Genomic DNA, 26137 nt, shown 5'->3' with positions numbered 1-26137 from the left:
TGTATACTGGGTGGGGGATGGACGGTGTATGTATACTGGGTGGGGGATGGACGGTGTATGTATACTGGGTGGGGGATGGACGGTGTATGTATACTGGGTGGGGGATGGACGGTGTATGTATACTGGGTGGGGGATGGACGGTGCATGTATACAGGGGGGTGGACGGTGCATGTATACAGGGCGGTGGACCGTGCATGTATACAGGGCGGTGGACCGTGCATGTATACAGGGCGGTGGACCGTGCATGTATACTGGGGGGGTGGGCGGTGCATGTATACTGGGGGGGTGGACGGTGCATGTATACTGGGGGGGTGGACGGTGCATGTATACTGGGGGGGTGGACGGTGTATGTATACAGGGGGGGGGGGGGAATGGACGGTGTATGTATACTGGGTGGGGGATGGACAGTGTATGTATACTGGGGGGGGGGTGGACGGTGTATGTATACTTGGGGGGGGTGGACGGTGTATGTATACTGGGGGGGGTGGACGGTGTATGTATACTGGGGGGGGTGGACAGTGTATGTATACTGGGGGGGATGGACAGTGTATGTATACTGGGGGGGATGGACAGTGTATGTATACTGGGGGGGATGGACAGTGTATGTATACTGGGGGGGATGGACAGTGTGTGTATACTGGGGGGGATGGACAGTGTGTGTATACTGGGGGGGATGGACAGTGTGTGTATACTGGGGGGGATGGACAGTGTGTGTATACTGGGGGGGATGGACAGTGTGTGTATACTGGGGGGGATGGACAGTGTGTGTATACTGGGGGGGATGGACGGTGTGTGTATACTGGGGGGGAATGGACGGTGTATGTACACTGGGGGGGGAATGGACGGTGTATGTACACTGGGGGGGGAATGGACGGTGTATGTACACTGGGGGGGGGATGGACGGTGTATGTACACTGGGGGGGGAATGGACGGTGTATGTACACTGGGGGGGGAATGGACGGTGTATGTACACTGGGGGGGGAATGGACGGTGTATGTACACTGGGGGGGGAATGGACGGTGTATGTACACTGGGGGGGAGAATGGACGGTGTATGTACACTGGGGGGGAATGGACGGTGTATGTACACTGGGGGGGGGGAATGGACAGTGTATGTACACTGGGGGGGGGGGGAATGGACGGTGTATGTACACTGGGGGGGGGAATGGACGGTGTATGTACACTGGGGGGGGGAATGGACGGTGTATGTATACTGGGGGGGGATGGACAGTGTATGTATACTGGGGGGGTGGACAGTGTATGTATACTGGGGGGATGGACAGTGTATGTATACTGGGGGGGATGGACAGTGTATGTATACTGGGGGGGATGGACAGTGTATGTATACTGGGGGGGGGGGATGGACAGTGTATCTATACTGGGGGGGGGGATGGACAGTGTATCTATACTGGGGGGGGGGGATGGACAGTGTATGTATACTGGGGGGGATTATGTATACTAAGGCTGCAACTAACGATTATTTTCATAATCGATTACTTGGCCGACTATTGTTTCGATTAATCGGATAATAACCTTAAAAAAAGTTAGGTGTATAATTTAATATGTAGTAAGTTTAAAAAAAAGTTAATTTATTCTTAGAAATCTATATGCAGTGGTAAATATAACCAACTATATGGTTAGGGAGCAAAATCTCTAATCCACTCTGAGAATAACAGACAGAAGAGATATGCTGTATATACTATTAGAGGAGATATACTTTATATAGTATTGGAGGTTGAATCTGGTAAATATCATCAGACTCGGATCACATTTTTTATTTAGACCCCTTTCACACTGGGGCGCATGTAATTTGCCCTCCTCCCACATAATGTGCCCTGCCCCCCTTGTAATGTTTCCTGCCCCCTTGAAATGTGCCCTGCCTCCTTGAAATTTGAAATGTGCCCTGCCCTGCTCCCACGTAATGTGCCCTGCCCCCTTGAAATGTGCCCTGCCTTGCTCCCACGTAATGTGCCCTGCTCCCTTGAAATGTGCCCTGCTCCCTTGAAATGTGCCCCGCCCCCACGTAATGTGCCCCGCCCCCACGTAATGTGCCCCGCCCCCACGTAATGTGCCCCGCCCCCACGTAATGTGGCTTGCCTACCATGTAAAAGTTTACTTTAAATGTAATTGTAATGCCTTCTATTACCTCCAGTCTATCAGCCACCACCTTCTCTGGGTTCAGATGCTGATCTTCCCTGCACAGTCTTTAAAGTCATTTTTTTTTAAAACAAACAAGTTATACTTACCTGCTCTGTGTAATGGTTTTACAAAGAGCAGCCCCGATTCTTCTATTCTGGGGTCCCCCGATGCTTCTGGCTCCTCCTGCTTTCAGTGTGCCCCAATAGCAAGCTTCAAATTATAGTATAGCATGCCCCTATAGCAAAGTAAAAAAAACTTCTGCCTTTAGACCCACTCGCTTCCTGCCCAGGACTACATGCTCCATGAGACATTGCTCCTCACACATTCACAAATTCTCAGGCACTTGCTGACATGTATGGATGGTGACTGAGCTGTATGTGTGCTGCACTGTATTTTGTGATATGTAAACAAATAATGCATTCTGTATGCAGGCCAACTAATCGGCTGGACGATTAATCGATTATGAAAATAGTTAACAACTATCTTTATAATGGATTAGTTGTTGATTAATCGATTAGTTGTTTCAGCCCTATCTGAGATAGTTATAGAAACAAAAAAAGAAATAAAATGGGCCTATATATGAGGTATGTGTGGCAACAGAAACACAGTCAATATAAAAACACATTGTTTATTGCTAAATAATGATTACATAACAGGTTAGAAAAATCCATTCATAGGTTTGTGTCCATAATGACAACATATAACAAAACATTGTATGTAAAAAGCTGGCAACAATAAAAGATACATTGTATAATAAACATATGACTGCTGCATCAAGAGAATACATTGTAGGGTAAATATATAATAGCCATCCTAGATGACAAAGACCACCTCAGAAACAGTACAAAGATAAAATCTGTATATATGAAACTGGTTAAACCATCCAATGGATATGAGATGCATCAAATAAGCATTTTTTGGATTTAATCCACTCTTCGGGGGCAAATGCATTGAATATCTGTGAAAAAACAAATATATAATATAGAACAATCTGGGCTTGGAGCATGTAAGACCAGTGGTGTATTTAGGTTTTGTGCTGCCCTAGGCCTGACTAAACGCATGCACCCCCCTAATTTAAATACGACCCACCCCATCCTGCCGAGGCCACACCCCTTCCTGTTTAAGACTCACCCTATCATCTGTAAACAACACCCCTTCCTCTTTAGGCTCATTTGGCACCTTTCAGGGGGGAACGGGTACCTGTTTCTGACAGGTACCCTTCCCCACTTCCGGGAGACTGCGCTGTCCCCTCTGAAGTTTGCCCCCCCTCCTCCTTCCTCCGCTGGGCCAATAAGAAAGTGCAACGCGCTTCGCACATGTGCAGTAGGGAACCGGTCGGTTTCCCTTACCATGAATGATAGTGGCAAAACCCGAGAGCCAATCCGAAAATCGGCTGAGGTGTCGACATCGCTGGATCCCTGGACAGGTAAGTGTCCTAATATTAAAAGTCAGCAGCTACAGTATTTTTAGCTGCTGAGTTTTAATGCTATCACGGGGGGGGGGGGGGGGTGTCTCACTGTGCCCCATCAAACGCAGTCACTGTGCCCATCAAACGCAGTCACTGTGCCCATCAAACGCAGCCACTGTGCCCATCAAACGCAGCCACTGTGCCCCATCAAACGCAGCCACTGTGCCCCATCAAACGCAGCCACTGTGCCCCATCAAACGCAGCCACTGTGCCCCATCAAACGCAGCCACTGTGCCCCATCAAACGCAGCCACTGTGCCCCATCAAACGCAGCCACTGTGCCCCATCAAACGCAGCCACTGTGCCCCATCAAACGCAGCCACTGTGCCCCATCAAACGCAGCCACTGTGCCCCATCAAACGCAGCCACTGTGCCCCATCAAACGCAGCCACTGTGCCCCATCAAACGCAGCCATTGTGCCATCAAACATAGCCATTGTGCCCTCAAACGCAGCCACTGTGCCCATCAAATGCTGCCACTGTGCCCTCAAACGCAGCCACTGTGCCCATCAAACGCAGCCACTGTGCCCATCAAACGCTGCCACTGTGCCCATCAAATGCAGCCACTGTGCCCATCAAATTCTGCCAGTGCCCATCAAATGCTGCCAGTGCCCATCAAATGCTGCCAGTGCCCATAATACGGATATACTTTATTAAATCATTGTACCTGCTGTCCTGGGGGTTTCCCTCGTGCTCCTCTCTCTCCTCCTGACGTCACAGCCCCAGGGCCGAGGAGACGATTCACTGCAGGAAAGCAGTGCAGGGGAGGGTAGGCGGAGCTTAAGGCTCCACCTGTCACCTGTTGCTTATGGGGGGCGCGAGTGACACACGCCGCCCCCCCGCATGAGAGAAAGCCCCCCCACCCGTCTGACTGATTCCCGCTGCCGCCTCCCGCACACTTGCAGCCCACGGCGGCCGGCTTTCTGTAGCAGTGCCGCGGTGTATGGGCGTGCTTGTCAGAGAGTAGGGGGCGTGAGATACACGCCCCCACCCTCTGCCAAGCACGCCCATACACAGCGGCGCCGCTACAGAAAGCCGGCTGCCGTGGGCTGCAAGTGTGCGGGAGGCGGCAGACGGAGCCGGGAATCAGTCAGACGGGTGGGGGGGCTTTCTCTCATGCGGGGGGGCGGCCTATTTTGCCGCCCCCCGCAAAGTGCCGCACTAGGCCTAGGCCTTGTTGGCCTAGGCCAAAACACAGCCCTGTGTAAGACTCACTTGTTTCCAGCCATTCCTTCTGGCATCACACACTGTGCACACTGCACACACCCATCTAGATTATGGCTTCTTGTTTAATGCAATCACTGAAGATCTTATATCCCTGATTCTATTTTTGTCTTTGAGCAAACACCCTCACCTTCTCATGAGGGTTCTCCATTATTAAAGTGGTTGTATACCCAAATTTGACATATTTACCTACAGGTAAGCCCATAATAAGGCTTACTTGTAGGTAAAATTAATATCTCCTAAACCTGCCTGTACGGTTTAGGATATATTCCCTTTGCATGCAGCTGCTGACGTCAGCGGCACATGCACTCTGAATGCCCAGCTGAACGCTGCCGGACCTTGCTGGGAAAAAACTCCCGCTCGCATGCGCGGGAGTGAGATCGCCACGGCTCCAGCCACTCACAGCGCCAGGGCCGCGAACCCAGAAGACACGCCAAGGCCAAGATGTCTGCTCCCTCAGCATAGACCGGGCTCCGATACGGGGGCTTCGTTCTGAGGTATTTCATAATGAGCTAGTATGCGCTGCATACTAGCTCATTATGCCTTTGCCTTGCAGGGTTTTTTTAATGTGCGGGTATACAACCGCTTTAAGTATATCTGTCTCTGCTTTTATTTATTTAATTTCACAATGTGGCCATGCCCCTCTTTAACCTTTCTTTCACCTGTATCTATAGCTTGTCCTTGGTGGAGGTTTCCATTCACAATTTTGTATAAAAGTGTAATCGATCACTTAAATAAAAAAATAAAAAACTGTAAATGATAGTATTGGAGCCTATACACATCACCTCTGGACATTCCTTTTCTGTGGAGGTTCCTTTTATGCTCCTGTTCCACTCCTTGGGTCCCAGGACCTCAGCTCCAGTGACAGGTGCCTTGAGCAGCACTTTTGTTGCAATCTCACCACTTTATATTTAGCTCAAATGCAAGTACCTAAGGGGGAGAAGCACTCTCCTCCCTTTGGTTCAGTATTCAATCTTTGTCAGGCACCCTGACTAGATTGTTTTATACAATATTTTTTTCTATATTATATATTTGTGTTTTTAACAGATATTCAACACATTTGCCCCTGAAGAGTGGATTAAATCCCCAAAACGCGTAGGTTTTATTCGATGCATCTCATCTCCATTGGATGGTTTAACCAGTTTCATATACCGTATATACTCGAGTATAAGTCGAGTTTTTCAGCACTTTTTTTGTGCTGAAAGTGCCCCCCTCGACTTATACTCGAGTCAAGCACTTTTCTGCAGCAAAAAATTTCATTTTCCGAACCAGATTTGGGGCCCCATATCTCAGGGCCACTTGGTGCTAGGAACCCCAAATTTGGTGTGGAAACCCAGTGGAACTGGTACCACAACATATCCAAAGCTGGGGTTCCTAGCACCAAGTGGCCTCGAGATACGGGGCCCCAAAGCTGGTTCAGAAAATGTCATTCTCTGCTGCAGAAAAGTGCTTGACATTTTCTGAACCGATTTGGGGCCCCGTATCTCAGGGCCACTTAATGCTAGGAACCCCAGTTGGATATTTTATGGTGCTAGTTCCACTGGGTTTGCACACCAAATTTGGGGTTCCTAGACTAAGCGGCCCCGAGATACGGGACCCCAAAGTCGGTCAACTGTGTCCATCTGCAGCAATGTCATTTCGGGACCCTTTGGGTTCAGGGACCCCAAATTTTGGCTGCAGCTAGGGGGCATCTAGGAACCCTTAACTACCGAGTTTGAAGTTCAGGGGACCTATGGCTGCAAATGGGCATTGCTGACCCTCTTTTCCACTTACAGTAGCTGTGCATTTCTCACCCTCGTCTTATACTCGGGTCACCAAGTTTTTCCCATTTTTTTGTGGTAAATTAGGGCCTCGACTTCTACTCGAAAATATACGGTATACAGATTTTATCTTTATACGGCTTGAGGTGGTCCGTGTCATCTAGGATGGCTGTTATATATTTACCCTACAATGTATTATCTTGATGCAGCGGTCATATACTATACAATGTATACAATGTATCTTTTATTGTTGTCAGTTTTTTTTTTTTTACATACAATGCTTGTTACATGTTGTCTGTATAGACACACACCTATAAATGGATTTTTTTAACCTGTTATGTAATCATTATTTAGCAATAAACATTGTATTTTTATATTGACTGCATTTCTGTGGCTGCACATACCTCATATAAAGTCCCATTTTATTTATTATCTGTCTCTACTGAATCAGGGATGGAGACGTAGTCACATACATTTCATATAAAGTCCCACTAACTTCCCCCCCTACCCCCTTTTTTTCATCCAAGATAGTTATAGGATTAAAGTGTAAGTTCAGGCAAAACCTAACTAGCTCTAAACCTAATCTATCTAACCTTGTAAAGCAAAAATTGATGTACTTGCCCATTGTCCCAGCATCAGCTGTCAGCGGCGGCTTCAGTGTGGAGGCGGGTGCAGGAGAGGCAGCCAACAGAAGCCCCATAGTAACTCTATGGGTGATGTCACTTCCCAGCCATCATCGGTCCTCTCCTGCACAAAGCTTCCGCCGCTGGAAACCGGATCGGCTGCAGAATAGGCAAATACAGCGTTTTTTGCTTTACAGGGTTAGATAGAATGGGTTTAGAATGTGGCAGAGAGCAGGTTTAGAGTTAGTTTTTGCCTGGACTTACACTTCAATAAACAGTTATCAAGGTGTCCAGAAGTTGATGTTCCAATAAAATTTAGTCTACTCTTGAGTATGACTCATAAGCAGGTGAATAATAAGTATAATCTGTTTCCAGGAGGTTTAATTCTCAATGCATCGACTAATTTATGAAAAACCTTCTTTATCATAGCCTGATATTGTAATGATATACATGGCAACACTAATGAAGTATCTAGCTAGGAGTCTGAACAGAAATTAAGATCTCCTGTTACTATTAACTTACCCTCTTTGAACGCCATAAGTTAATTCAGAGTTTTCTTTAGGTAGCTTACTTGGAGATTTAAAAAGGGACAATAAATATTCACAAGTGCACACTTAACGTTGAACAAGACTCCTTTTATAAACAAGGGACGACATTCTGGGTCTGCTAATTGCTCCTCATTAGAAATTTCTCTTTGATATTTTTTAATCTTTTACCTGGGGGGGCGGTGGGGGAGACACCACACACATCAAACCTTTCCTTCCCACCACCACCCATTTTCCACACAAAACCTTCAAACAGCAAATCAGGTACCTGATTAATTGACGGCGCCATACAAGCACCTAATAATACAATAAAATATCTGAGTCTTGCTCAGTGATTGGCCTTGGGTATACATCCATAGTATCACCTCTTGTCTGCACCATTTAGGGAGACATCCCTACGCATATGCATCCAATAAGGAGCCCGCCACCAGGGGTCAAATTGAGAAGCTTCATGGGCGCATCCCCATTCCTTGCCCCACATCTCTTATTTTAAGTATACTTTTAAATCTGCATCTCCGCCAAAAATAAATGTTGTCAACAAAAACTCATTCCTATAAACTGCCTTTGTAGCAATTAGTAGAATTTTCTACAATTAGTAGCAACAAATAGCATGCTACATGAGATATCGACTCCTGGGAAAACACATTATTCTCTGTGTCTCTTTTCCTTTCCCTTTTTTCTCTTCCTTCCCCTTCTTCACTTCCTATGAGATTTTATTCTGCCTCACCGCTGATTTTTTTTTAGAGGACCGTTAAGGGTTCTAAAGCTCTGGAGTCACTCCAACCTGGTACAGCTGGAGGAACCAAGTCCAACTTGCTGCAAAATGTTTAGAGGTCCTCTGGGAACCTCAAAACCGCTGTCCAGCCATATTGTTTCACTATCAGACAAGAAGGAAAGCCTCAGTGGTATTGGATATTTGCAGAGTGCAACATCTCTAATAATGGCTTAAAGAATAGGTTCACACTTTAAAAATTAAAAAAAAAAATTTATAAAACACGACATTTACTTTTTTGTAGGAAGAGCATTTATTTATTTTTTCTATAGAGCCTGCAGAGCACTGAGAGTCTGCAGGAGCCGGAGACTGCACCCACAATCTACTGATTGCGGTTGCAATCTCTGGCTCCTGCAGACTCTTAGCATAGTTGTCTGCTCTTACCCCATATGGGCAGGCAGATCAATGGACTACGAGAGAGCTCTTCAGCGCCCTCGTAACTCACTTTCAAATACAAGCCGTCAGCCGTACTTGTAGGCATTCTTTCACAGGATAAAAAAGAAAATGAATGAATCCGCGCAGAGTAATAAGTACGAGCTTAAAAGTTAAAATAAATGCTAGTAAATGAAACTGCTGCCTCTACCAATCACTACCACTAGGTGGAGTAAAGCACTGAAAAAAGAGAAAACAAAGTAGATATGGCGCTGTTCTATTCTAATGTGCATCTGGTGACAGGTGATTCCAATTTAAAACCCAATCAAGTGTGAGTGATAGTGCTCATTTAAATGTACATAAGCTACTGCTTAAAATGTTATATATTTCTCATATAAATAAACCATATACGTGATATTAAAAATTATATGAATATGTCAAAATCAATTGACACTGCTAACCAATAATCAATAATAATAATTTGAAAAAGTAAAAATCGATACTCCAAAAAATAATTGTGTATAAATATGCATATAAAACTAAATAGAGTTACCAAAATATGATATTAAAATGCTAAATAAAAAATAAAGATATGCATATAAAATTAAATAAATGTACCAAAATGTGATATTAAACCAAATGACAATGCAATCCAATGGGTTAATGATAGTCCAAAAATATACAATGTGGTTCAATGGTTAAAGTCAATAAAGTGCTCTTGTGCCAGTGAAGATAACAACGCTTGATCTAGTTCACTTTCCAATAGGTGATCGCACCATGCGTGCCTTATTCATGCTCCTATTGTGGCTGCACTCACCAGAAATTTATCCCCCTCCTGGGGTCTGAGACATTCACAGTATATGCCACTGTGTAGCACTCTAGAGTTTGTCCCATCCTCGGTGGTTCAAAAGAACTCCCATCATATACCAAATGCCATAAAAGAGAGAGGGATAGTGTGATACTGTATCAAACAACAATGGCAAGGGGATCCAAGCTTCCCATTCATCACCAGTGGATTGGTTTTAGCAGGGTTCCCTGGAGTTAAAAGATTAGTATATGTAGTGCAAGAGCTTGCCAAACCAACATGGCGGCAGCAAGCCACGTGCTCACATCTGTAGGCCAAAAAAAAGCTTTCACAAGAAGTGGGAGGAAAAGCAGTAGAACATGTAATATGTTCCAAAGGTGAACTTATCCTTTAAGCAACCTCCTTCTTGCCAAAGCTTCTACGGCCAGATTTGAATAATTTTGGAATGCACTCCCATTATAACATTTTCGGGGACCATCTTACTTTTTCCACAATCAAAGCTTTTTCCTCAGCATAATGAAACTTCACAATTACATCTCGTGGATTTTCCAAAGTTAGGTCAGTGTATTTTGCAACTCTATATATATTTTAAAGATCTCTGCAGCAGTTCTTCCCAATAAAGGGGTTAAAAATGTCCCACATTTTAGCAAGCAATTCCTGGCAGACCCCGTATCCGCCGATTGATGTGGCTGCCCTTTGCCTGATCTTTTGTTTTATACAGTGTGGACCTTTGCGCTTCCTGCAGGTCTCTCACCTGTTACTGCAATTTTCCAATCAGCTGGGCTCAGTCCAGTTTTTACTTGACCACCTCTACATGGTTGAGGATCTGCACAGAAGCTGAAACACTGCTCTCAACTGGTTATCTGGTTATTGGACTGGCAAGCAGGGGAGCTACGAGCTGCGGCACTACTGTCAACTGGCAGTTGAGCTGACATACAGATAACCCAAAATCTAAAACACCGCTCTCAACATACCATTGATCTGACCAGCAGGGGGAGACAGGAGTAGGGGCACTGCTCTCAGTATGCCGTTTCAGCTAAGAACCAGGGTGGCCTGAAACTGAAGTGCCATTTTCAGCAGTCTGTTAAAACGGGGGTCTCAAGTGGAGTAGCAAAATGAAGGGCACAGGATTGTGAACCTCTTAGGGGCTGTCAACATGAGTCTCTAGCACAGGCTGACATACAATGGGACCAGGAGTAATAGAGCTGCCCTCCATGTCAATTGCATCAGTCATTGCTGTAGACTAACCAGTGAGAAAAGCCAGAGGCTGAGGCACCAACCCCCTTGTCAATTAACACAGGTTCGAAAGCAGTGGGCTGGCGGAGAAGCTAGGGGCCTAACAGACTGTTCTCATATGATAATGCAGTTCCAGGAGTCTACATTTTGTGTGTGTGTGTGTGTGTGTGTGTGTGTGTGTGTGTGTGTGTGTGTGTGTGTGTGCGGTCAACCCACAGTGCCTGGTACCACGCGTAGGCTACACCCCTTTATCAACTCATCTCCTAAAAGGACTCTGACTGAAATGCTGTTGGTCCAACACAAGATTTGGACAGTTTTTTTTGGATACTTGACTTTGTTTTCAGAACAACTAAGGCCAAGTGAGTTGTTTTTTTAACAAAAGATTTGCAATAAGAAAAATGAAAGCATGTGTTTTAAGACTGGAATTTAGCACAGAGTTCTTTAGCAAAGACATGGGGAGAGAATTTTCTAGCTTCTGTTTAGAAACATTTTTACCCATGCGGGATGCACAGGTATACTGTGCAGGCAGCCTGTTGAAATCAGTAACAAGTGGTCGGCCGCACAGACACGCACTGATCTCCAGGCATATGTACAGCCACAAAGGTCTAATACATGGATCAGAACACAGGCAGACTGCAGATCGGTATGCCTGTGTGAATGAGGCCTTATACAGTTAGCACACTGAATTTTGGGTGGACTGTAATGTTAAAGTAAAAGAAATATAGACAAACTTTTTTTTTTTTGTCTATACTTCACTTTTGGATTTACTAATGTACTCCTGTGACCCAGAGTCAGTTGATAACTGGCTTTTGAAGTGATGTGTGTACCCGCACTATGGTTATGTGTAATACACTAACTGTGAATAATGTTAAACATCCCCCCCCCCTGAGTCCCCACTCACCAGCAATATGATTTAAAACCGAATGGTCTTGTCCTACACCAGTGGATGAAATAGAGACCTTTATCTGAGGGCTGTAACGCACGGCGGCGATCATTTATCATAAATATGCTCAAACTTTTTTTTTTGCTGCAAGTGCATTTGCGTTTAATATTTCTAATAAACCATACAGTATTACGCTATGAACATCTCGCTCTTCATTGGTATGCTTTATACCACCATGATAGGAACCTTGTAAGGAGTTAGATAAATCCACTGGTGCAGGAAAGACCATGCGGTTTTGAATCATATTGCTGCTGAGTGGGGACACAGGAGGGGAGCACGGAGTGTCACCTGAATCTTCACAAGCAGAAATCAACTATATTTGGCACTTTGCATGGATGGACTTTCACCTATGATTGCACTACCCTGTTTCCCCGAAAATAAGACCTAGCGTGATTGTCGGTGTTGGCTGCAATATAAGCCCTACCCCCCAAATTAGTCCTTGTAGGTCTTATTTTCAGGGTAGGGCTTATTTTCAGGGAAATAGTGTAGGGCTTATTTGGGGGGGTAGGGCTTATATTGCAGCCATCACTGACAATCACGCTAGGTCTTATTTTCGGAGAAACCGGGTATGATGGTTTAGAGATTGCACAGGCAAATATATGTTTATTATTTAGCACTTGTGTTTTCATATAGTTCAATTTTGTTGGCTAACTGGCTTTTGCCTACTATCAGCACAACAGGGCATTTACGGTTTCCTGTTGCTCACCTTCATGCTGTGCCTCAAAAGGCATAGCATGAAGGTAAGCAAGTATGTTTGCCTTTTTTAACCCAGGAATATTATTCAACCAGCAACAATCTTACTCTGACAAATAAGTGATATATTACGCTTCTGAAATGCCTGCCAAATTTGGAACCTGAGCAGAATCTGTTAAGTCATCAGGTTTGCCCCTGATTGTGTGAACCTGCTGGCCCATGACCATGCGCAAGTGTGCCCCTGTCAACTCATGACCATGTGCCAATCAACAAAAATAACTGGAAATAAACAGACACTGCAAAGAGGCAAGATGGGTGGGGGTGGAATGAAAGACTGAGAAGTAGAACAGAGAAAGAAGATAATGTTGTAAAGCTAATAAAAAGGAAGAGAGGGTTGGAATATGCTTTGTTAGGATTAATGCAAGAACTAGAACTAGTCTAGTGCTTCTGACAGGAAACAGGAGGTGATCTTTACTTTTTACATTGTACATGATCCACTATTTCTGTTTTTGAAATATTCACATTTTATAAATAAAGTCAGCTTCCATATATACTTACAAAGAGAGGTCTCATGATTTATATTCTCAAAAAGCATATTCAGTGTCTGAAGAAGCTGCCCACAAACATAGCGACCGGACTTCTGCCGTAAGATGTTTAGAAAGAACACAAACATATTCTTTTCCAGAAAGAAGCTGTAAGGCAGAGATTACAAGCACATTTAATAGATTAAACTGTTACCCTTCAACATTCAAAGCAGCACAAATTACTGAGGGTGCACGATTTCAGACTAAGAGCGGTGACCTGCGGTTTTCTGCCCTGAATAAATGCAGCTTACCGCTGGGCAACAACTGTTTTCTATATGTCCAATTCACATCATAATGCTGGTGTGATGTGTGGTATGTTGCTATGTGAAAACATTTAGAATGTCTGCATTTTTCTGTATCGCATGACACTGCACAGTACAACACCACAATGCACCACAGAGTGAATACTGCACTAGCCAAATGTGATTGAATTTGTTGACTACATCACAAATGTATTGGAACAAGGAGGTGCTATAGACATTATCTTGATATCAGTAAAGCATTCCATAAGATACCATGTAGTGATCTCAAAATATATTTTGTACAAGCTACAAAAGTCTACACACTAGGGATCAAGCGATTACCGGTACGGCCGATATCAGCATCGGTCGCAAACTATACTGATATGACTGATATTGGTCTACACAGGACGCGGCCATCTTTTTGGGGTCTAGAGGCTTGAAGAGTGCAGACCCAGTGAGCAAGGGACACGCACACGATGTCATTACGCCTCCGTGCACTGGGCCTATCGAGTCTGGCAGCCTGCATCACATCGACACTCCGACAGACGTACATGTCAGCCGGCCAGCCAGCAGAAAGCCGTCCACCCACAGTAAGGTGCCAGGCCGGCCAGCAGCCACCCACCCACAGTAAGGTGCCAGGCCAGCCAGCAGCCACCCACCCACAGCAAGGTGCCAGGCCAGCCAGCAGCCAGCCACCCACCCACAGCAAGGTGCCAGGCCAGCCAGCAGCCAACCACAGCAAGGTGCCAGGCCAGCCAGCAGCCACCCACCCACAGCAAGGTGCCAGGCCAGCCAGCTGCCACAGCAAGGTGCCAGGCCAGCCACCCACAGCAAGGTGCCAAGCCAGCCTCCACCAACCCAAAGCAAGGTGCCAGCCAGCATCCACCAACCCACAGCAAGGTGCCAGCCAGCAGCCACCCACCCACAACAAGGTTCCAGTAAGCAGCCACCCACCCACAGCAAGGTGCCAGCCAGCAGCCACCCACCCACCCACAGCAAGGTGCCAGCCAGGCCAGCCAGCAGCCACCCACAACAAGGTGCCAGCAAGGCCAGCCAGCAGCCACCCACAACAAGGTGCCAGCGAGGCCAGCCAGCAGCCACCCACAACAAGGTGCCAGCCTGGCCAGCAGCTACCCACCCACAGCAAGAGGCCAGACAGCAAACCACCCACAGCAGGGTGCTAGCCAGCCACCCAAAGCAGGGTGCCAGCCAGCAAGCCCACCCACAGCAGGGTGCCAGCCAGTATGCCACCCACAGCAGGGTGCCAGCCAGCAAGCCACCCACAGCAGGATGCCAGCCAGCTAGCCCACCCACAGCAGGGTGCCAGCCAGCTAGCCCACCCACAGCAGGGTGCCAGCCAGTATGCCACCCACAGCAGGGTGCCAGCCAGCAAGCCACCCACAGCAGGATGCCAGCCAGCTAGCCCACCCACAGCAGGGTGCCAGCCAGCTAGCCCACCCACAGCAGGGTGCCAACCAGCAAGCCACCCACAGCAGGGTGCCAACCAGCAAGCCACCCACAGCAGGGTGCCTGCCATTTTTAACCTTGCTCTTTAAGTTTAAATTTCAATGCAGATGGATGCAAAGAGAAAAAGTCAAAGTGTAGTCTGGGACTATTTCTCTTCTCAAACATCTCCAGGAAAAGCAGCAGTGTGCAACACATGCACAACAAGAGAGTTCATCATGTTAAATTACCGGTATAAAATGAAGCGCAGAAAAAAACAAACTGAATCACAAAGTGAAATACCACAATCCCTCCAAACAATAAAAGATATTATGTTTAAAAAAAAAGTTAAGTGGACAAAGCAATCACAGAGATGATGGTTACGGATAACCAGCCATTTACAATGGTGTCTGACTCTGGATTTCGGCGGTTGATGTCCATAGCTGAGCCAAGGTACCCACTGAAGAGTGAAAAGTATTACCGAACCAAAATGCTGGGAAAGATTCACCAAAAGGTAGTTGAGAAAGTAAAGGCTATGCTACAACCAGAGCATGCTAGCAACTCACTCTCATTCACGACTGACTGCTGGTCAGGACCAACAGAGTCACTAATGAGTCTTACATGCCACTTCATTTACAGCGGATGGACAAAAAGGCAATTGGTGTTGAATACAAAAGGAGATTGCAAAGACCCCACACTGGGGAGTACATTAGAGAAATGTTCTAGGCATGCTTGAAGACTGGAGAATAAACAAAGACCGAGTAATGCTTTTGCTTCGTGACAGCAGCGCAAACATGGTAAAAGGAATGAGGCTTGCTGAAGTGTCAGACCTCAGTTGTATAGCACACACCCTGCAACTTGTGGTAAATGATGGTCTGTCAAGCCAAAGAGCTTGGATAGATATAATTGGCATGCTGAAGAGGTGCGCAGGCCATTTCCACCATTCAGTCCTTGCCAAGCAGAGACTTCGGTACATTCAGGCAGACCTTGGCCTACCCAAAAACAGCCTAATTCAGGCTGTTCCAACACGTTGGAATTCAACACTTCACATGCTGCAAAGAATCCTGGAACAAAAGAGAGGTTTGAGCATCTATTTCAGGCGAACATGGAGGATATAGTTGTTCTACTGCTGATCAGTGGGACATTGTAGCCAATGTCATTGAGACCCTCCTCCCCATAGAGGAAGTTACACTAGAGGTGAGTCATTACGACTCATCTGTGTCATCTGTCATCGCAGGTTTGAAAGTGCTGAAGATGCTTCTTCAAGAGAATGAAGGACCCAACACACGTGGCATTAAAACATTAAGGCAGGTCATGAGGGACAGCCTCACCAAACGCTTTGAGAAGCATGAAGAGAATAAAAATGTTGTACTGGCATGTCTTTTGGATGCTCGATACAAGCATCATGCTTTCTCTTCAGATGATGTATTAGCCAAGGAAAAACAATGGCTGACAGAAGATCAACAAGAGCTACTGGAGGTTTCTCCCGAAAGGTCAAGTGAAAAGCATTTTACTAATGTGGAGGAGCAGGATGCTGCAAAAACAGATAAACATCAAAAAAGACAACGAGCAGAAGAGAATCTTCATCGTGGTCGAATTGATGCCATGTTCAGCGTGTTATTGGGGCCTCATGCAGAGGATTCTTCTGAATGTGCATTAGGGCCGAAACAACTAATTGATTAATCGACAACTAATCGATTATGAAATGAATTGATTATGAAAATAGTAATCGATTAATCAGCCAGTAACATAATGGGGTTAAAAAAAGCTAACATTAGCCCTATATAGTACAAAAAAGAGCAAATAATCTCTACTGTAAATATTACTTTCACTGTTGCAAAGTAAAAAAACTAAGGGCTAATTTTTTTATTTTTTTTTTTAACTCCATTATGTTACTAAATGTCTATGGCCTGGTTCCCACCTATGTGTTTTTTGGTGCTTTTTGCAGAAATGCACTACAGTTCATTTAACATTCACATCTATGCTTTTTCAGCTGCTGTGTATTTGAAAAGGATCAAGGACCTTTTCAATGCAAAACGGTGCTTTTTTGGTTCAATATACTTCAATGGAGAAGCTGCAGAAAAGCATATAATCTTACAGTTCTGTTTGAAAATCTGCAAAACCGTCTAGATTTTTTTTTCTTTAAATAAAAAAATTTGATCTAAATTATACACCACACTTTTAAGGTTATTAACCAATTCCCGCCCGGCCCGTAGCAGATGACGGCCGGGCGGTGGTTCAGTTATCCTGACTGGGCGTCATATGACGTCCAGCAGGATAACATGGGGGCGCACATCGCGGCGATCGGTGTGTCAGTCTGACACACCGCTACACCGATCTTGGTAAAGAGCTTCCGGCGGAGGCTCTTTACCACGTGATCAGCCGTGTCCAATCACGGCTGATCACGATGTCAATAGGAAGAGCCGTTGATCGGCTCTTCCTCACTTGCATCTGACAGACGCGAGTAGAGGAGAGCCGGTCGGCGGCTCTCCTGGCAGGGGGGGTCTGCGCTGATTGTTTATCAGCGCAGCCCCCCCTCAGATCACCACACTGGACCACCAGGGATCGCCACTGGGACCACCAGGGAAGGGGCAACATGTGGATGGCCAGGTATGTACCCCATGGCCATCCACATGTGCCCAGTCAGTGCCCAATCTGTGCCAATCAGTGCCCACAAATGGGCACTGATTGGCACCATTATGTTGCAGTGATGCCCAGCAATGCCACCCTTAGGGGCATCAGTGCAAACAGTGTCATCAGTGCCCATCCGTGCCCACCTATCAGTGCCCATGCGTGCCAACTATCAGTGCCCCCCATAACTACCTATCAATGCCACCTATGAGTGCCCATCAGTGCCGCCTATGAGTGCCCATCGGTGCCACCTATGAGTGCCCATCGGTGCCGCATACCAGTGCCACCTATCAGTGCCGCCTATCAGTGCCCATCATCAGTGCCCCCGTATCAATGCCCGTCAGTGCAGCCATATCAGTGCCCGTCATAGAAGAAAACGTACTTATTTACAAACATTTTTAACAGAAACAAAGAAAAACTTGTTTTTTCAAAATTTTCGGTCTTTTTTTATTCAAATACCACCAAAAGAAAGCTCTATTTGTGGGAACAAAATGATAAAAAATTTGTTTGGGTACAGTGTTGCATGACCGCGCAATTGTCATTCAAACTGCGACAGCGCTGAAAGCTGAAAATTGGCCTGGGCGGGAAGGTGTCTAAGTGCCTGGTATTGAAGTGGTTAACTGATTAATCGAAACAATAATCGGCCAACTAATCGTTTATGAAAATAATCGTTAGTTGCAGCCCTAATGTACATCAATAATCAGCCTGGATGATAAACTTCATCTCTTTTTGAAGGAACCAGTAACTGACAGAAGTGGTGATTCTCTTCAGTGGTGAAGTCACGCTACAAAAGACTTGCCTCTCATGCTAGAAGATACCTCTCTGCTCCTGCATCTGTAACCAAGTGAGCGTGTTTTCAGTGAAGTGTCAGCAATATATGAAAAAAACACAACCCATTTTACAGGTGAACATGCTGAAATGTTATGCTTTCTGCACTATAATAGTGTTCTACTTAACTGGGAGTATTGAAGAAAGTGTAGTAGTGTCAGTGTAGTGGGGCAGATATACTAAAACTGGAGCACTCAGAATCTGGTGCAGCTGTGCATGGTAGCCATACACTCAGCTTCTAACTTCAGTTTGTTCAATAAAGTTTTGACAATAAACATGGAGGCCAATTGGTTTCTGTGCAGAGCTGCACCAGATTTTGCTCTCTCAAAATTTAGTAAATCTCCCCGTTTACTCTCACTGCAGTAAGAGTCAGTTATACTTTTTTATGTTTTGGGAAGCCATTTAACAAGTTATTGTTTTTCAAGCACTTTATTTTTCCACAGTTGTTTACTTTTAGACCGCGTTCATCACACTATGGTGCACTGCAGACAGAGATGCCAGTTTTGAAATCTGTGCGTTTTTCTCTCCCATCAGTTTTCATGCAGGTATGGTGTGAAGAACGAGCCTTTAATTTTTAATAAACATTAACATGTTCACTTTTATTCAAAAATCATGTATAAAACTGGTGTCATTTCTGAAAAGTTTCAACGTACACAATATCGGCAGGAGAGGTGGCCGAAATATCGGTATCGTATCGGCAACGAAAAAACTGGTCGATCCCTACTACACACCCCCTGTTAAAATGTCAGGTTTCTGTGTTGTAAAAAAAATTAGGTTCTGAAATGATTGATCTTTCTCTTTTTCCACCTTTAATGTGACCTATAAACTGTACAACTCAGTTGAATAACAAACTGAAATCTTTTAGGTGGAGGGAAGTAAAAATAAAAAAATAAAATACTATATTTGCATAAGTGTGCACACCCTTAACCCTTTTGCTGCCAGGCCGTGTGCTCCATTTTGTACACTCAGGTGGCCAGACCATTTTTGCAATTTTTTCCTTTGCTTTTTTTATTTTTGACTTATAGCTTTCAAGGTTTGTAAAAGACCCCCCAAACCATATATTTTCTGAAAGCACATGACCAGTGGAATAAAAAGAAGGTGCTACTGATTTCTAACGTCCCACGATATTTGCGCAAATGTTTAGCAAAACAATATTTTTTGCTAAAAATCAGGATTAGCAGATAAATACACTGCAAATTTTCCAAAATTCCTACTAAATATAAAAGCTTAACCTGTATTGAGATGATAAATAAAAAAAAAAATTTATTTTTACATTGCGCTTTTTTGCAAAATGGTGAAAATCAAACGTGCGCAAAAATTGAAATATCCAAGTTTCTCTAACAATCTGAAGGTTTTCATTTTTCCCTTACACATTTCAGAATTTGTGAAAGACCCCCAAAACCATATATGTTTTGAAAGCATATGACCTCTAGAATAAAAAGGGTGCTACTGATTTTTTAGACCCCGCGGTATTTGCGCAAAAGTTTATCAAACCAATATATTCGCAAAAATGTACACTAAAACCATTAGTAGGAGATACAAAACAGAGCTAATTTTACAAAATTCCTGCTAAATATAAAAGCTTAACCTGTATGGAGTTAATAAATAACAAATATTTGTAAAGTTTAAATTGTGCCTTTTTGCAAAATGGTGAAAATCGAAATGTACCCAAAAATTTCTCTAAAAATCTGGAGGTTTTCATTTTTCACTTGTCGCTTTCAGAATTTGTAAAAGACCCCCCAAACATTCATTTTCTGAAAGTACATGGCCAGTAGAATAGAAAGAAGGTGCTACAGATTTTTAAGGCAGCGCTATATTTGCGCAAATGTTTATCAAAACAATATTTTCGCTAAAAATACACTAAAATCATTAATCGTGCACATAAACACAACATAATGTACAAAACTCCTGCTAAGTTGCTACTAGAGCATCGTTCACGTGGCATACTAAAGTGTATGCCCATGGAGGGCCATGTTTACCCGCACAGGGATGCACAGGTGTCCCATGCATCCCCGTACAGGCAGTCCCATTTATGTCAATTGGGACAGGTATAGCTGCTGTTCCCAATCTGACATCCGTGTAGGTGTGGTTACATGTCCCCGAACACAGACAGTGTAAGCTCAGAGACATGCATGCGCACCTACATGGATGTAAAATTGGGAGCAATGGCTCTGTTTGTGCAGGTGCTACATGCCAAATGAAATCAATGGGACGGCATGCACAGAGATGCACGGAACACCTGTGTGTCCCCGTAAAGGTACGCTGTGTATGCCCTGTGTGAGCAAGGCCTTGCCCTGAACAGTTACATCCCCAATTGTAGGAGTGTGTGCACACTTATGTAACCACATTATTTTAGTTTATTTTTAAATCCCCACCCCCTAAAAGATTTGTTTGTTTTTCAACTTATTTGTACAGTTTATAGGTCACATTAAAAAGGTGGAAAAAAGTTCTGAAATGATTTAGCTTTGCCTTATTTTTTTATATCACAGAAACCTGACATTTTAACAGGGGTGTGTAGACTTTTTATATCTACTGTATGTCTTAAACATTGGGTGGTTCAATGGCTATGTAATAAGTTGTAAAAGTGTTTTGCAACCTTTTTTACAGTCAAGGCACTCTTTAACATTCTCTACAATCTTGAGGCACCCTAGTCTAAAATGTAAAAAATGAAACTAAGAGTTCTACACAACGCAGCAACATCCACACATACATATAGGACACTCAACGTTAGAGGTGATTTATTCTTCCAAAGCAAATACTCCTATTGCAATTTTTCTCTTCTCCCTTAGTTTCTTTCCTTCACTCAGCTAATGTGACCCCAGTAAAAAACAGAGAGGGGCAAACATATATGCTGTGCAGGAGCTCAACGTTCTCCTTATCAACCTATGACATTGTTTGTCCGGGAACCAGCAGCTGGAAGATTGCAATGATGCACAATGAAGACCTGTGGCTTTGTGTAACTAAAAGGCTGGCTTGATCTGCCTGCTAACTTAGAAACTTTTGGTGCACTTTTTTGGCATTTTGCCAAGGTACCCCTGAAGAAACCTGTGTTTACCCACCACAGAGATTCAGTTTGGTCCATGCAGCCAGTCTGGTTAAATGACAGTATGACCACTGCTGGGATTTTCAAGTGAATTCAATGTGATGTATGGGTTTGTGCACCCATGTGAATGAGATCTCTGTTTGTAAGTAAGAAAATAAGTTTGGTGGGAAAGGTTTGTCTTTTTGCCGATGACACAAAGGTGTGCAATAGGGTTGATATTCCTGGAGGTGCCTATAACATGGAATGCAATTTAGCATTGCTGGAAGACTGATCAAACCAATGGAAACTGCAATCAAACATTTTCAAAAGTAAAATACAGTAGTGCAATGGGGGAATGTGAATCCATTGATAGTGTACAATATTAAAGGGTACAGTGTTGGCCAGAACTAGAAAAAAAGATTTATGGTGCTTATTTCAGATGATTGGAAAATAAGCTAACAGTGTGGCCAGGCAATGGCATAAGTAAATAGAATTAGAGGGATCTCCGGATAGAGAAAAAAGGCCCTTTGGTTCCCTTACATACTGTAGATCCTCACTGGGCTACTATAGGGCACACTTGGAATAATACATCCAGTTCTGAGGACCTAATTTACAAAAAGCTTTTGATATAATAAAGAAAGGCTTTAAGAATAACACACATCAAGAGAGAACGGAGGAACTTTAACATGAAGTGAAGATCAAGAACATGACCTCAGACTAGCAGGAGGTCAAATCTAACCTTGTATATTACCAAAGGAGTAGTTGATACTTGGAATCAAGGGATAGAGGAGTATGGGTAAGAAAAAGGTATGGAGTCAGCGTACAGTAGAGCAGCCCATACATGGATAAATTTTTCCCAATCCACCTACAAATGAACAAAAAAAAAAGTCACTACTGTGAAGTGACTCCATGCCCTTGCTGAAAGTTTGTTCCAAGCCTTCCCTCTGTGGTATTGCATTCTGACAGCAAGGAGACTTGCCCCAACTCGAGATACAATGATCAGTGTTGCCAGCTAAACCCGGCTGAACTGATCCTACAGAAAAAAACTAACAGGCTGCCCATCCCTGCTGAACTTGCCAAATTTCGACCCCATGTATGGCCGGGCATAAGAGATATTAAACATCCTTAGGACAAACACAGATATATGCTCAGACAAAAAGGTTAATAAAAAAAAAAAAGGGGGGGGTGGGGGGCAGACTCAATCGACCACTTGATATAGAATTTTCTACTAATCTCTAATAAGTCTTACTTTAGCTTACACTTGTCGCTTTTATCACAGAATATTTTTATTGATTTTTTATATCGGTGTTATACATTGTTTATTTAGGTTATGCTTTTCTGTAATATTATACCGGTAGTATAGGGGAGCGCTTTACCACTTTTATTTATATTTAGAGATCTAGGTTTAAGTGGGAACACATTTTAGGTTTACAGCAGCAGACCCTAAAAATTTGCACTTTCTATTTTGGCTTGTTGTGCACATAGTACACTAAGGCACTTTTGTATGAAGTGCAAGAACCTGCCTGATTGCCTACAGGAGTGATTAGATAAAAAGGCATGTCCTCTTATTATATAGTTTTGGTAAATCTAAAGGGGATTGTACAATCATATTGTATAGTGCAGTGTAGCTCAACCTTTTTGCAGCCAAGGCACCCTTTTAAATTATGTACAATTGATGTCACTCCGTTTTAAAATGTAAAAAAATAAACTATACGTTTTACATATCGCGGCAGCATCCACACACATGTGCCACCCAACATTAGAGGTGTTTTGTTCCTCTGGCTTAGCACACTGGTACTGACTAGTATTCTAGCGTTTCTCTTATCCCTCAGTTTCTCTCCCTCTCAGCAAATATGACCCCCAGTGCTGACAGAGAGGGGCAAACAAGGTTGCTTTGCAGGCTGCCAACGTCCTCTTATCCACTGATGTCAGTGGTTAGAAGGAAAGGAAAAGAAAAGGAGGGGGGGGGGGGGGGCAGGAGTTGAGACTTTATATGAAGTTGGCAGTTCCTTTCCATCTGCGTGTCTCACGAGGGGCTGCATCCATAAAGTCCGCCGCTGGACGGCCCAGTATCTGTCGGGCTCTCCCCTGTATCACTAACTTCCAGGATAATCAATTTCCACAACTATGAGGTGATTTTGTCAGTGGCGTTGCACTTGGCCACTGCCTTGCCGGTTAACCCCTTCACGGTTTCGTAGTATTTAGCCCAAAGGTTAGTTTAATATTTTCACTCACTACCTTTTACCTCATGCACTTTATTTACATATAATCCCCTTCCACCTGTTACACCATCTGAACCTACTTATACCCTTGTTTACCCCACACTACCATTGGGGTACATTGTGTACCATGGTAATAGTAATATTTATTAATGTTCACTCAAGCCACCTAGTCATTATTTTTTTCCTATCCCTTTCAAATCTAGAGAGATCCAGACAGTCTAGATGCTGGTTCGCCACCTGGTGATGTCTTGGATCGTGTTCATAGATCACATTCCCACAGTTCCCGTGTTAGATGTTCCCGGTTAGCCTCTGGCCCCCGGCAGTGCACCTCCAACATACAGCTTTACTGACTGTAAGAAAATTAATAGAACTTGGGGGGGGGGCGCGTGGCCGGCATGTGAACGAGAGCGGACGCACTTCACAGGAGCTCCGATCCTGACATTCTCTACCAGCTTTAAACAGCCAGCCCTCGTTTCTTACTTTGCTGCCTACCAACAGTTCCCCTGTTGTCCCAGGATCATCCCCATCGCTTCGGTTCCGCTCGGATGGGACCGCCACGGATGCGTCACAGATTGATTCCGGCGCTCTCCCTTCCTCCCAGCAGGCAGCCATATCGGCCACGCGCGCACCAAAAAAGAGCATGTCTGACAGCACACAAACGGCAGAGGAGTGAGGAAGTTCAGCCTATCCCTCTGGAGCAGACATCCTGGCGGCCAAAATTGATTATGTGGCGTCGGATGCTGGCTTAATCCGCCAGGACCTAGACAAGTTCCGAGCCCGGGTCACGGAGGTAGAGGACCGGGTCTCCCAAGTGGTGGATGTGGTCTGGGCAGGCTCCAGGGACAACCGGGCCCTGCAACTACAGGTACGGGCACTACAGGAACACACCATAGACATCGAGAATCGCCTGCGGCAAAATAATATTCGCATCCTGGGCATACCAGAGCAGGCTGAAGGTTCTAGGCCCACTGACTTCACTGAAGGGCTCAAGACCGACTTATCTGGCCTCACCAACCTATCGCCTACATTTGTTGTGGAACACAACAGAGTGCCACCGACCCCACCTAGGCCTGGGGCCCCACCGCATCCTTTCCTGCTACGGTTCCTTAAATACAGGGACCGCATCCTGGCTGCAGCCCGCTCCAAACCTGACATCAAGTATGAAGATACCAAATTTCTGTTCTTCCCGGACTATTCCTAAGAGATACAACAGCGCCACAAATCCTTTACTGAGGTACGCAAACGGCTAAGGGAAAAAGGCATCCACTTCAGTCTCCTCTACCCCAGCAGGCTGAGGATCATGGACGGAGATTGCACCGGCTTCTTTGACAACCCTGAGGCTGCATCGGCATGGCTGTACACCAGCTGAAATCCGTACAGCCATCACACTGCTTGACTGAACCTCCACCCTGCCTCATAAGTACATTTTGTTTCCCCTCCTGATGCTCTACTATGCTGGTGTCCCTGCACTTCTCCCTTGTGCAGTGTTGCTCTGCACCCCTTGAGTTGCTGGTGGTAATTTTCCAAGTCCTCTGCTGCATCCCTTTGCCGCACTCCTGTTCCCTCACCTCCTGACTTACCCTCCTAGATATAAGGCTCCAGCAGCTCCTGCAGATATCTCCAAGCTTATGCCAATTTCAACCCCTCCACAAACTAAACTTTTGCTGCGATTTTTTCCCACCGCTATTGGAGCCAACTGCTGGTTGCAGGCAGCCCCCTACCTACTTCCAGACATCTGGAACCCCTCGTTTTGCCACCATTGCCCTTCACAGGTTTTAAAGTTTTGGGTATAGGCCCGTCTGGATTTCTCCCCAGTTCGGGGATGTCATCAGACGAGGGCAGGAAGGACACCTTGTTGTCCACATGGGTAAGGTTTATGTCATTTGTACATGTAATGCCTTGTTACACACGGTCAGACATTCTGACGACAAAATCCGTCAGATTTTTTCTGACAGATTTTGGCCGAAACTTGTCTTGCATACACACGGTCGCACAAAGTTGTCGAAAAATCCGATCGTTCAGAACGCGGTGATGTACAACACGTATGACGGGACTATAAAGAGGCCAGTAGCCAATAGCTTTGGTCTCATAATTTATTCTGAGCATGCGTGGCACTTTGTCCGTCGGAATTGTCTACACACGATCGGAATTTAAACGATTGGATTTTGTTGTCGGAAAAAATTTAGATCCAGCTCTCAAACTTTGTGTGTCGGAAATTCCGACGGAACAATTCCGATGGAGCCCACACATGATCCGATCACACATTTTCCGTCGGAAAGTCCAACCATGTGTACGGGGCATAAGTATGACTTTATTTGGTATGGGCTCTTTGGATCCATGCAGATCCTGCCACGGGTTATTAGCGTGAATGTGCACCTCCTTGCTATTGCGCTGAAACCACCTAATGGCTACACGTGATATGTCTACCTTTAACATCTTATCCTGAAATGTCCAGGGGCTTAATTCCAAATTTAAAAGAGCAGTACTCTTCAAGTATCTCAAATTACACTCCCCTTACATGATACTGCTACAAGAGAAGCACTTTATGGGCAGCAAACTATTAGGACTAAAGAAGCTGTGGATCCAGA

The 26137-nt window shown here is 44.8% G+C and overlaps 1 protein-coding gene across 9 annotated transcripts in view; it reads right to left on the bottom strand.

Moving 5' to 3' along the window:
* Positions 1 to 26137, bottom strand: part of CLEC16A (C-type lectin domain containing 16A) — a 1646984-nt gene that overhangs the window by 1494350 nt on the left and 126497 nt on the right. For 8 of the 9 annotated variants that reach the window (XM_073591184.1, XM_073591186.1, XM_073591185.1 and 5 more), the window contains one exon: positions 13136 to 13269. The exons of the other annotated variant lie outside the window; for it this stretch is intronic. In XM_073591184.1, coding sequence (XP_073447285.1) covers positions 13136 to 13269 — 134 coding nt within the window. The remainder of the gene's footprint in view (positions 1 to 13135; positions 13270 to 26137) is intronic. 9 annotated transcript variants of the gene reach the window in all.

This window comes from Aquarana catesbeiana, linkage group LG06 (assembly GCF_042186555.1).
Source record: "Aquarana catesbeiana isolate 2022-GZ linkage group LG06, ASM4218655v1, whole genome shotgun sequence".
Lineage (NCBI taxonomy): Eukaryota > Metazoa > Chordata > Amphibia > Anura > Ranidae > Aquarana > Aquarana catesbeiana.
Note: the sequence above shows the minus strand (reverse complement) of the source record. Positions and strands in the feature narration are given on the sequence as shown.